The sequence below is a fragment of the Eptesicus fuscus genome, chromosome 1 (assembly GCF_027574615.1).
Source record: "Eptesicus fuscus isolate TK198812 chromosome 1, DD_ASM_mEF_20220401, whole genome shotgun sequence".
Classification (NCBI taxonomy): domain Eukaryota; kingdom Metazoa; phylum Chordata; class Mammalia; order Chiroptera; family Vespertilionidae; genus Eptesicus; species Eptesicus fuscus.
The window spans coordinates 92,910,950-92,924,625 of NC_072473.1; the positions used below are offsets into that span (position 1 = coordinate 92,910,950).

A 13,676-nucleotide genomic window follows, 5' to 3' on the forward strand; every position below is an offset into this window, starting at 1 on the left:
AAGTTGAGTTTAAAAGCAAGTGTGACTTATTAGTCTGATAATTTCCCCTCATAATATTAAAAACAAACACAAAGAAATATTATCAAAGTCCAGAAGTAATCAATCGACATAACTATTTTTTAACGTTGGTTCATTTACCTGTTGTTTGATTCTGGGGTTCCATCTAATGTAGTAATTCACCCAAAGTTCCAAATGACGCATACTGGCAACTGGATATAAAACTCGATTGATTTCTTTAGTATAGAAGGGATTTTTGAATGTGTCTTTATTACTGTTTATCAGCGACCACAAAGAAACTGTTCTTTCTGTAACTTTCTATAGAGAAAGAGAAAGTAGAAAGCCTAAGTAAAACACACACACAAGCACACAAAACATTTTACAGCCTCTGGCAATACAGCTGAGTACCAACTAGAATCAGACATTTACATTATCCCCATAATAGCTCAAAAAGCCTCATGGGCCAGTGAGTACTCCAAAGCCACTTACCGATATTTGTACAGATAATGGCCTAGCTTGAGAGCCACAATTTCTGCCAGAAGATAGAGATGCAGGATGCTATAATATTAAATGCAATTCACTGTTCTAAGAAGACTATTACTGGCTAGGTAAAACATTTATGAATAGATGGGCAGTATGCTTTTTTAAAAATTAAGCAGAAAGAAAAATACTCATAAGAACCCACTGACCTTTTTCATTTCTGTATTTGTTAGAACTATAAAATCTTAACCTGTATCCACTTGACAGTAGGCATCTAGATATAGAGTTATTTTAATCAATGACCCAAATGTTTAGTCTACATCATGGTAACTTTAGGATATTTGAAAAAAACCTGGGTAACTGACTTCACTGAATCTTCACTTTTTACTAGTAGTCTGGTGTCCATCATCTCATACGGATATTCACATTTTCATTATAGATTTTGACCATAAACTAAAGAAAAACCAAAGCTTTGGAAAAATGCAAGCATTAAAATAACCAAAGCTGGAATTTAAAACTCTTACTACTGATCATTCAATAAGAAAGGACCAATAAGCTAAAACTGGAAGCTAAAAAGAACAGCTTGAAATAAGAGACTGAAGAAATTTCTTTTTTTTAATTAATAAATCTTTATTGTTCAGATTATTATAATTGTTCCTCTTTTATCCCTCCATAATTCACCTCCACCAGGTTCCTACCCCACCCTCTGCCCTTACCCCACTCCGCCCCACTGTCCTCCTCCATAGGTGTACACTTTTCCCCGAGAATTGTCAGCCCACTCCCTTTCTATGCCCCCGATTCTATTATATTCACCATTAATACTGTTCATCAGATTTTTTTATTCCCTTGGTTTTTAGATTCATTTGTTGATAGTTATGTATTAGTTGTTCATAATTTTTATCTTTTTCTTCTTCTTCCTCTTCTTAAAGAATACCTTTTAGCATTTCATATAATTCTGGTTTGGCGGTGATGAAGTTGTTTAGCTTTTTATTATCTGTGAAGCTCTTTATCTGACCTTCAATTCTGAATGATAGCTTTGCTGGGTAGAGTAATCTTGGTTGTAGGTTCTTGCTATTCATCACTTTGAATATTTCTTGCCATTCCCGTCTGGCCTGCATGGTTTCTGTTGAGAAATCAGCTGACAATCGTATGGGTGCTCCCTTATAGGTAACTAACTGTTTTTCTCTTGCTGCTTTTAATATTCTCTCTTTGTCTTTTGCTCTTGGAATTTTAATTATGATGTGTCTTGGTGTGGTCCTCTTTGGGTTCCTTTTGTTTGGGGTTCTGTGTGCTTCCTAGACTTGTAGGTCTATTTCTTTCACCAGGTGGGGTAAGTTTTCTGTCACTATTTCTTCAAATAGGTTTTCAGTATCTTGCTCTCTCTCTTCTTCTGGGACCCCCATGATTCTGATGTTGGTATGCTTGAAGTTGTCCCAGAGGCTTCTTACACTATCTTTAACTTTTTGGATTCTTTTTGCTTTTTGCTTTTCCAGAGGAGTGATTTTTGCTTCTTGGTATTCCAAATCTTTGACTTGTTTCTTGCAATCCTCTAGTCTGCTTTTAGGTCTCTGTATAATATTTTTTATTTCAGTCAGTGTATGCTTAATTTCTAGTTGATCCCTTTTCATATCCTCGAGGTTCTCATTTAATTTATCGGCCTTTTCTAGGAAATTCTTGAAAAACCTTATAACCATGGTTTTGAACTCTATGTCCAGTCTTTTGGTTTCCTCCATTTCTTTCAATTGTGGCCTGCCTCTGTGTCTCCGCATTTTAGATGCTTCCCTGAGTTGATGGAGTTGCTTTGTGTGTTAGGTGTCCTAGCAGGGCCCAGTAGCACAGCCTCCCCAGTTATCTGAGGTGGATCCTCTTGTTGCACCCCTTTGTGGGCTGTGTGTGCAGTCTTGTTGTAGTTAAGCCGTGCTTGTTGTTGGTATCACTGGAGGGAGTTGATCTCCAAGCCGGTTAGTTGTCTGTGAGGATCAGCAGTGTCTCCGCTGGGAGAGCTTCTGTGCTCAGCTTGAATGGGGTGGAGTCTCAGGGTGGTGCAGACAAACTTTGGTTTTCCGTCCTCGCCGCCCTAAGAGGGCCGGTTTCTCCGTGCCCAAAACAATGGCTGCGTGCCTCTGAGAAAAGGCAGCTCTCGAGCCTTGCCCGCTGTCAAACAGACCAGTTTCTCCCCGACCGGAGCTGGATTTCAGTGCAGACCGGAGGTTTTGTTTTTCTCCCAAACGAGAAAGCTAGCCACACAGCGTCTGCTGACCTCCCTCTCCGTGCGCTGCGGGCAAGCCAGCCACGTATTCAGCCGCCCGCCCTTCCCGCGCTCACGGATCTCCACACCTCCACAGCTCCTGAGGTTCAGCATCCCCCTCTCTTTTTTTCTCTAGTTGTGGGTTTTCCACTCTGCCTGCTTTCCAGTGGTTCTGGACGGTGTGCGCTCTGTTTCTAGTTGTGGTTTTAAAATTGTTGTGGTAGGCAACAGTTAGGTGTTTACCTTATGCCGCCATCTTGGTTTCCTCTGAAGAAATTTCTTTTACATATTAGATTAATGTGAATGATAATAATGGCAGTGTAATTTGGCCTTTGTTGGAATCCACCTAAAACTTTATCTGTATGTTTCTGATAGCACATGTATATTGCATTGTATTTATTTGCATGCTTGCTTTTGTTTTTAGATATGCACAGTTTAAAAAGCCAAATCATTCAACAAGGTTTGTTATGAAAACACAATATAGTAGCCTATTGCCCCTTTTCCTAGAAGCAACAGTGTTTGATTTTTTAAAATCAATTGATTTAATTGTTTGGTATTTACCTCCAAATCTCTAAATATCATGCTTTTCTTGCTATCTATTGGCTATCCAGTTATAGGCATTAATTATAACACTGACACACTGAGAATGTCTCCCCTCCATCTTGCCACACACACACACTTTACATCCTGCCTCATACTCCCAACATATAGCCAGCTTTGATCACATCGATGTTTAGTGTTTAGATTCCTATGACAAAGCAAGTGCTGTTGCTAGGTAAGTCACATAGTCACTCATTTTGTGATTTCTTTTCCTGAACATATTTTTTGTTTTCCCTCTATTTAACAACTGTCTATTCTGTTTACTTTTCTTGGTGCTCATCATTAATTCAACCCCAAATTTTCCCTCCAGTTTCAAACTTCTGCCAAGATGCTGCACACCTGGAGCCTCCAGTTTCATCTTCAGAGGAGAGAAAGCAGCACTGGGTGCCCCTACACCTTGTATCCAGCTGTCATCTTGGATCTCTTCTGTTTTGCCCTGAGGATCCTTTTTGACTCTCTCTGTACTGGAGATCCTGCTTCCTGAATTCCATGCAGTCTTCTTTCTTATTTGCATGGAGCACATATCCTAGTAGCTTCCATATAAAGGGTGTGGTGCAGGAGGTAAATCTTTCTTGTTGCCATGCATTTCTAGGAATATCTTTGGTCTACTTTCACATTTGGTTAAGTTTGCTGGCTATAGAATTCTAGGTTGAAACCATTCTCCTTTAAATTTCTGAAAGCTGCCCTGGCTAGCGTGGCTCAGTTAGTTGGACATCCTCCCGTGCACCAAAAGGTTGCTGGTTCAATTCCTGGTCAGGGCACATGCCTGGGTTGTGAGCTCAATCTCTATTAGGGGGTGTGCAGGAAGCAGCCAATCAAGGTTCCACTCTCTCATCAATGTTTCTCTTTCTCCCTCTCCCTCTAAAAATCAATTAAAATATTAAAACAAATAAAAAACATTCTGAAGGCAATGTGCCACAGACTTCTAGCTTCCAATACTGCTGTTGAAGAATTCAGTCTTCCTGATTTCTGTTTGTTTTGCAAATAACCTATTTTTTTCTTTTTGGAAGCTTATTCTTTCTTTTCTTTAGTCCCCGGTGTTCTGAAACTTCACAAACATGTGCCTTATTTCAGGTCTATTTTTGTCCACTCTGCTTGGGCACTTAGCAAGTTTTTCAATGTGGAAGCCCATGTACTTCAATTCTGGGAAATATTTTTAAGTTATTTCAGTAATTTCCTGCTCTCTGCTTTCAATATTTTCTCTTTGTAGAAGTCCTATTATTTGAATATTGGAACTCCAGGACTGATCTAGTTTTCTTGTGTCCATTTGCTCCCTCTGTCTCTGCATTCTATTTTCTGGGAGATTTCAATTTTATCTTCCAACTCTTCTGGGTTTTTAATTTCTGTTGATAGTATGTTTTTACTTCAAGTTATTTTCTGATGTCTAAATGTCCTTTCCAAATAATATCCTGTTATTATTTCATGGGTTCCTATATTTATATATATTTTCTCTTCCTCAGGATAGTAAATGCTAGCTTCTTGTCTATGTTACCCCCTCCCTACATTGTAGGTAGCTATTTTCTCCAAGCTGCTTTCTCTCTGTCTCTTGGTTGTCTGCTACTAGTATTATGTTAGAGTGGAGGCAAGAAGAGTTGACTAGAAGCTATGAGATCATGAGGCTCGTCAACTTGAGTTTCAATGTGAGGAACCCTAGATATTGTTATCTCTTCATGGGTTAGTCAAGTTTCCACAGAGATTCTTTTTTTTTTAATTGAGGTGGAGTTCACATACCATAAGTCACCATTTGAAAGTCAACAACTGAGTGGCTTTAAGTACATTCACAATGTTGTGCAATCATCACTTCTACCAAGTTCCAAGGAATTTTCATCATCCCAACTGGAAACTCTATACCCATTAACTAGTCATTTCCCCCATTCTCCCCGCCCTCTAGCCCCTGTCAACTACAGATATACTTTCTGGATATTTCATATAAACAGAATCATATAACATGTGACCTTTTTATGTCTGGCTCCGTTAACTTAGCATAATGTCAAGTTTCATCCATGTTGTAGCATGGATCCAAACTTCATTCCCATTTTGGGCTTAATAAGATTCCATTGTGTGTTTATTTATTCATCAGCTGATAGATATTAGGGTTGTTGCCACCTTTTAGCTATTATTAGTTGTGCTACTATGAACATTTGTGCACAAGTTTTTGTTTCAACCCCTATCTTCATTTCTCTTGGGTATATACCTAGGAATGGAATTGCTAGGTCATATGCAAATTCTATTTAGCTTTCTGAGGGCCCACCAGACTGTTTTCCACAGTTGCTGCACCATTTTATACCTCCACCAGCAATGCCAATCTTTCCAACAGAGAAACTTCTTTCATGCTCCCACCTGGAGAATAAGGGCCTGCTGCCATAATGCTGGGAGTCAGTTAATGAGCTGGGCCTCTCACAAGTCAGCTCATCTCCATTCACATCACTGATGACTCTGGTCCCGGCCCAGAAACCCACTCATACCCTCTCACAAAGAAATCTCAGAGTCCTTAGCTCCACAGAATGGTAGAGGGACCTGGGGAAGCTAACTATTTATTCTAAACAGATTTCCAGGTTATCTTATTCTTCCCCCTTCATCCTACACATCTGGTACACCTTTGCACCAGAACCCCTGAGTCATCTGGAGTTCCTGCATTGCAAAATGGACTGGCTCTTGACTTCCCTGATGCTGGTTTGAGATACGGTATTTTCAAACTAAGTTATTTACCACTTATCTAAAGGCTTTCCAGCTTCCAAAAGTTTGCTATTATGTATCCTTTCTCATTTTTCCTTCTCTTGTGGGTTTATGCCTTTTAAAAAATTACCTTTACTGATATTTTCATGGCTTTTTGGGAAGGAGACCTTGCATATCTATAAAGTTATTCCACTCCCTGAAGGCAAAGTCAATGTCTTACCCCATACAGTAAATACCAGATACTCAACAAACCCTGGTTGAATTGAAAACACCCAAGCTTGAGGTAAAAAATGAGAAACTTTGAACTTACCATAAACCAAGTTACCAAATTCTTTGTATTTCATGGCTCACTAGACACATGTAACTAAAAAGATTAGCATTTTTCACTCACCTGTCTTTCTCTAGCGGATTCACAGTTGTATAAGAAAGTACCAAACCGGCAACTATACAGATGATCCAAAATTGTCATCAAAAATCGTTCATTGAATTCAAAAGCTGTAGGAAACTAGACAAAAACAAGCAAGCAAACAGAGCATGAAAACTCGGACTGACCTTTTATAAAACTGAAAAGAGATTCATAAACTTTACTACACTTTGCCTTCCAGGAAGGATAGCAGAGGCTGCAATCCGCATATGCCCACTCTCATTTATTGGTGATTTGCAGAGGACTGAAGAGTTTAAATAAGGGTCAAATAAAGGAATAATGAGGAAAATAAGCTGATTTTCTGGGTTCTCCTGAGTGTATAGGATATATTGGATGGTTTAATTATTTAAGGTATTATAAGTTATCAGAAGCCAGTATACATGGACGGAAAAGATAAATTGGTATTGTCAATTCCATTGTTCCTTCATTAGAACAGTTAATACACGTAAATATTGAATTTTAAAACTTTATTATGGAAAATCCCAGACATATAAATAGTAGTGAGAATAAAAAAGGGAAATTCATGTGTCCATTACCCGGCTTTAACAATTATTCGCACATAGCCAAACTGGTTGCAGCTCTTTTTTCTGCTCTGTTTTATTTGGATGCAAATCCCATATATCAAAATATTTAAACATTAAATTGAATGTATTTTTATCATATATATCCATTACCTGTTTTGACATTTGCCATACACAATCAATAAACTGGAGAAAAATAGGAGATCGGTCAGCATCTGCATGATTTTTATCACCATGACCTATTCTCTGAAACAAATTGGTGGAGATGATTTGATGAAGATTAATTTATAGGTACAAAACCAAGAAAGCACATAACTCACAAAATGTGACAACACAACTCAGCGATCTCCTTTCCAAATTCCAAGTCTCTCAGAGAGTTAATAGTATATTTTCCTTGGGAATATAGAAAATAGTATAAGATTTTGAGATAATGAAAATTAAGTATACAAACTTTCATAAAATAGCAATACAAATTGGCAAAGTATCATCATATGTGAGTTTTAGAACTCTTTCATCCAATTAGAATTTTGTCCAAGTCCTGGGAAGCTGGAGGTAGACTGGATTGGATTATTCTGCAGAATATGTTACCTGTTGCTAAGGGACCAGTCCTAAAATTTCAGGACTTAAAACCATACACAAAAGGGTGTGATTATTATAATTAAAAGTAAATTTTTTCTCTCTTAAAAACAAGACAAAAACCTAACCATTTACTCATTTTCTAAACAATGATTCTTTTTACTTAAAAATGTTATTCACACTACTTATGAAATTTGGGTGAAGGATAAAAAGTTACATAGCAGTGTTTCTGAGTATCATCTGGGGAGCTTGTGAAAAATGCTTATTAAAAGGGTGTCTAGAAATAAGACCTGGTAATAGGAATTTTAATACCTTCTCTCGATTTAAAAAATGTGCATCAGAGAAAAATAATGACAAAACCCTTAACTGAAAGTGTAGTATTTTTTCTTCTTCTTTTTTTTAAATATATTTTATTGATTTTCTACAGAGAGGAAGAGAGAGGATAGAGAGCTAGAAACATCGATCAGCTGCCTCCTGCACACCCCGCAATGGGGCTGTGCCCGCAATCAAGGTACATGCCCTTGACCGGAATCGAACCTGGGACCCTTCAGTCTACAGGCCAACGCTCTATCCACTGAGCCAAACCGGTTTCGGCTAGTATTTCTTTTTTTAAAATATATTTTTATTGATTTTTTACAGAGAGGAAGGGAGAGGGAGAGTTAGAAACATCGATGAGAGAGAAACATCGATCAGCTGCCTCCTGCACACCCCCTACTGGGGATGTGCCCGCAACCAAGGTACATGCCCTTGACTGGAATCGAACCTGGGACCCTTGAGTCCACAGGCCGATGTTCTATCCGCTGAGCCACACTGGTTAGAGCTGAAAGTCTAGTATTTCTATAGAATATATTTGACTCTAACAGCTATAATATTAGTTGAAAAAGAATTGTCATCCTATTTTCTTCCTTTTTTGCAATTTCAATTTAAACATTTCCATGCAGACTCTTTGTATTACTTTCAATTGAAACTTAATGGTGCAAATGGATAAACATGTCTCCTAAAGAGACTTTCTAGCCCAAGGCATCACCCATTTTCAAACCTGTAAATGTTGTTTATTACACTCCTCAGATTTTCTTTTTAAGAGTGAAGATATGATTTAACAACCAGTTTTTAAATGCCAAATGGCAGTGACCTGACATTTAAAAAACAGCTTTATTGTTTACTTACAGATGCAAATTTATGTCCAAAACTTATCCATTCTTTTTGTACCAATATTTCAAACCCTTCGATGCTCCGATAGAAGCTGTCCAACATCAGCATGGCCAGAGATGTCAGCTGGGCAGTCCTGTCCCATCCATCACTGCAGTGCACGAGCACAGAGCTCCTCCCTGAAGAAACTTTGTCTGCTACTTGAATGGCTCCTGTCAAAATAAGCTGGCAAAGAAACACATGCAAGTCAGTAGGTAGCTGCAAAGTATGGCTTCAATTTGAAATGATAGTTTTTAACCTTAGAAAAAGTCCTATTTTAAAATATTATTAACTAGAGGCCCAGTGCATGATTGGATCGTGCACGTGTAGGGTCCCCTACACGCTTTTGCTTTCGAGCACAGGGGAGCTGGGTGCCTATCCGCTGGTGCACCAGGCCTTTCAGAAGCCTCCGGTGTGGCGGAGGCTTCTGAAAGGCCTGGTACTGGAGCGGACAGGGACCCAGCTCCCCTGCTTTTGATGGTCCGTGGTGGGACGTGAGCTCGCTGCCCTAGAGGCCCCTTCTGTGCCGCAGCACAGCCATGGCGCAGACGCTGAGCTCGAGCCGCTGCTGGTGACGCGAGCTCAGCATCCCGCTGGCCCAATCGGCTACCCCGAGTCCCGCCCCCCCCCGCGCCTCCTGGCCAATCACGGGCATAGTGAAGGTACAGTCAATTTGCATATTTGTCTATTATTAGGTACGATTATTAGGTAGTATGTCTAGAACAGAAAGAGTCCTGAAAAATGGAAAATGAGGAGCTGTGGGATCTGTGTTCTTCTTCTACAGAAACTGCATTCAAATGCAACTTGGTATTAAAACAAACAAACAAACAAACACAAATAGTCAAACTGCATTTCAAACTCCTAATCATATATGCAACTGTATTAGTTGGCTGGGGCTGTCATAACAAAGTACCACGGACTGGGGCTTAAAAAACAGACATTATTATCTCCCAGAGGCTGGAATCTAAGATCAATTTCTTGGCAGGGCCATGGTCCCTCTGAAGGTTTCAAGGGATAACCTGTTCCAGGCCTGTCTCCTAGCTTCTGTTAGCTCCTTGGCTTGTGGCAGTTTAATTCCAATCTTCAGATCGTGTTCTCCCTGTACATGTCTCTGTTCGAATTTCTGCTTTTCACAAGGACTTTGGTCTTACTGGATTCGGGGGCCATGCTACTCAATTATAACCGCATCTTATTTAATCATATCTGCAATGACCCAAATTCCAAATAAGGTCACACTCTAAGGTACTAGAGGTCAGGACTTCAACATATGAATTTTGGGAGGAACACAATTAAACTGATAACAGTGATCATATTAGAAAAATCAGTGGCCCAATAGGTCCAGGTCCAGTCTAGACCTTAAAGGCCTGATGCAATGGAAATCACCTTTTAGCATATACTTGATCCAGTTTCCTAATATTGACATAATAGTATGGTCTTTTTGTCACAAATAATAAATCAATTGTTGATACATTAACATGTTAATAAACTTATTAACTTATTTTTTAATAAAGTCCATACTTTATTCAGATTTTCTTACTTTTTACCTAATGTCATTTATGTAATCCAGGATGCCACACTGAATTTAGCTGTCACAAGTAATATTTTTGCAATTTAATTTTGAGGATGCTAAATTAAGAAAAAATGAATGACAGGTGAGATAAAAACATGATTCCTATTGAGTTGGAAAATAAAATTTCACTAGAAAACTATTTTAATAATTTACATATTTAAAGTAGGCATGCAGAGTCAAATCTCTGTGATGTTTTGTATGCCTGTGGACTTTGGTGAAATAAATAATGTATGAAGCAAGTTTTTATGATCAAGGAACCTAATTGATTGAATTTTATTATTGAAAGTTGAAACTGAACATGTATGAACAAAAACAATTAAAAATATACTCTTTTCATGGAAAAAATAAAGTAGGCTTTTTGCTTGTTTATAGAACTAAATGGCAGCTTCTAAAAGTATTAGCTCCCTTAGATAGCTTCAAGTACTTTTACTTTTAAAAGAAGGAAGGTTTTTGAAGTCTTTATGCAGAGAAAAGATTGAATATAATAAAGCACAAAATTTATTCTTTAAAATTAGTCAATTTGATATTGGTTTCAATACAAACAATCTCTCTGTAGGCCCTTGAGGGTCATACTAAGTACTGGTTAAACTGGCTACTTCTAAAATAAGCCTGAGTGAAAGACTCAACTACTTATTATTGACGAGATGGAAAATGACATCTCTAAAGACGCTAAATATATTGTGGAGGTGATGTTGTGAAATCTTTAATTTAGGTAAGCAAATGATAAGGAAATACCATACAATACTGTCAAATGCAGAACCCTATATTAAAAATATTTCTTCTTTCACTGTTTAATATTTTTAAATTTAAGGATTAAAAATTATTGTTTCACTAAACAATCACTTATTTTTTACAAATATACTTGCCTTGATATGTTCTAACCAATGAGTCGACTCCAAACTGGACAACCAGTGAGATTCTTCCACATTAGGATAAACAATGTCTTTGACTTTTTTTAAAGATTCCCGCATAACATGAATGTTATGAATGTCTAAGAAGAAAAGCTCGGTGTTATGATATGCATCATCACTTTCATATCCTCCTCCTGTTGCCTAAGAAACAAGATATACACATAGTCAGTTGTGTTTTCTATTTATTTTTTTCTAATTTATTTTTCAATTATAGTTTATATTCAATAATGTTTTTATTAGTTTCAAGTGAACAGCACAATGGATAATCATATACTTTACAAAGTGTTCGCTTCAATATTTCTAGTACTCACCTGGCACCATACATAGTTATTACAATACTAGAGGCCCGGTGCATGAAAATTCATGCACTGGAGGAGGGGTCCCTTAGACTGGCCTGCCCCCCCTCACAGTCTGGGAGCCCTCAAGGGTGGGAGGTGACCCGGTGATCAGGGGAAGGCGACGCCCCCATCACACCTCTGCTGCTGCCACTGCCAGCAGCGCAAGCCTCAGCAGGCCCTGGTTACCTGAGCCTCAGGTGGCCCTGGTCAGCTGGGCAGCCGCCATCTGAGGCTTGCCTGTACCTCGGGCCAGCCCTGGGTAGCTGGGGGGCTGAGGGGACTGGGGAACTCCAGAGGCAGGCGTGCGGAGCAGCCGGACCCACCTGGAGGCGGGCCCAGCTGTGCCGCGCACCTGGCGGGGCTGAGGGGACTGGGCACTGCCATCTTGTGGCTGTGGGCGCCACTATCTTTGAGGGTGTGACAGTCAATTAGCATATTCCCTCCTTATTGGCTGTGGGTGCCACCATCTTTGTGATGGCCTGATGGTCAATTAGCATATTCCCTCTTTATTAGATAGGATTATTGACTATATTCCCTATATTGTACTTTACATCCCTGTGACTATTTTGTAACTACCAATTTGTGCTTCTTAATCCCTTCACCTTTTTCACACAATCCCTACAACCTCTCTTCCCTCTGGTAACCATCAGTTTGTTCTCTGTGTCTATTAGTCTGTTTCAATTTTGTTTATTTTGTTCTTTAGATTCCACATATAAGTGAAATCATATTGTATCTGTCTTTCTCTGATGGACTTACATCAGTCAGCATAATACTCTCTCTATGCCCATCCATGCTGTAGCCGATGGGAAATTTTCATTCTATTTTATGGCCGAATAATATTACACTGTATATATGTACCACAATATTTTTATCCACTCATCTATTGATGGGCAGTTGGGTTATTTCCATATCTTGGTGATTGTAAACAATGCTCAATGAACACTGGGGTGCACAAATTCTTTCAAATTAATGTTTTGGGTTTCTTCAGATATATATCCAGCAGTATAAAACTGGGTCATGAGGCAGTTCCACTTTTAATTTTTTGGGGGATGCTCCATACTGCTTTCCATAGTGGCTGCACCAGTCTGCACTCTCACCAACAGAGCATGAGGGTTCCCTTTTCTCCACATCCTTGCCAACACTTGTTTGTTAATTTATTGATGATAACCATTTTGAGAGGTGTGAGGTGACATCCCATTGTGATTTTAATTTGCATTTCTCTGATGATTAGTGATGTTGAACATTTTTTCATGTCTATTGGCCTCTTTGGAGAAGTGTCTATTTAGGTCCTCTGCCCATCCTATCTAAAGAAACATGCAAATTGACTGCACCTCTGCTACGCCCACAAGCCACGCCCACAAGTCAATCAGGAGCGAGTATGCAAATTAACCCAACAAATATGGCGGTGGCCACAGAGCTGGAGAGAGCAGGAGGCTTGGGTTGCCCTGGTGATGGAGGAATCCAAGCTTTCCGCCTGCCCTGGCCTCTGCTCACGGCTACAAAGATTCAATTATAGAAGATAAATAAATCCCAGATACCAGGGCCTCCGCTTGGGTCGCTGGGGGGCGTGGCTGGCCTGCAAACCACCACAGGCCCCTCACCCAGGCTTCCCCATGCCCCAAGGGAACCCCCACCCTGATCTGGGACACCCTTCAGGGCAAATCAGCCGGCCCCCACCCGTGCTCCAGGCCTCTATCCTATCTAATAAGAGTAATATGCAAATTGACCATCACTCCAACAAACAAGATAGCTGCCCAAATGTGGTCAAAGATGGCTGCCCCCATGTGGACACAAGATGGCCACCACAAGATGGCCAGCAGGGGAGGGCAGTTGGGAGGAACCAGGCCTGCAAGGGAGGGCAGTTGTGGGCGATCAGGCCAGCAGGGGAGGGCAGTTGGGAGGGACCAGGCCTGCAAGGGAGGGCAGTTGGGGGCGATCAAGCCTGAAGGGGAGGGCAGTTAGGGGTGACCAGGCCGGCAGAGGAGGGAAGTTGGGGGCAACCGGGCCTGCAGGGAAGGGCAGTTGGGGGGGACCCAGCCCTGCAGGGGAGAGCAGTTGGGGGGGACCATGCCTGCAGGGGAGGGCATTGGGGGGGACCAGGCCTGCAGGGGAGGGCAGTTAGGGGTGACCATGCATGCAGGGGAAGG

The 13,676-nt window shown here is 40.2% G+C and overlaps 1 protein-coding gene across 2 annotated transcripts in view; it reads right to left on the bottom strand.

The window, feature by feature from the left end:
* MTM1 (myotubularin 1) overlaps positions 1-13,676 on the bottom strand; it is a 116,055-nt gene that overhangs the window by 8,878 nt on the left and 93,501 nt on the right. For both annotated transcript variants that reach the window (XM_054726583.1, XM_054726547.1), the window contains exons 10-14: positions 11,147-11,332; positions 8,690-8,896; positions 7,100-7,192; positions 6,393-6,506; positions 139-315 (exon numbers count right to left, since the gene is read on the bottom strand). In XM_054726583.1, the coding sequence (XP_054582558.1) occupies positions 139-315; positions 6,393-6,506; positions 7,100-7,192; positions 8,690-8,896; positions 11,147-11,332 (777 nt within the window). The remainder of the gene's footprint in view (positions 1-138; positions 316-6,392; positions 6,507-7,099; positions 7,193-8,689; positions 8,897-11,146; positions 11,333-13,676) is intronic.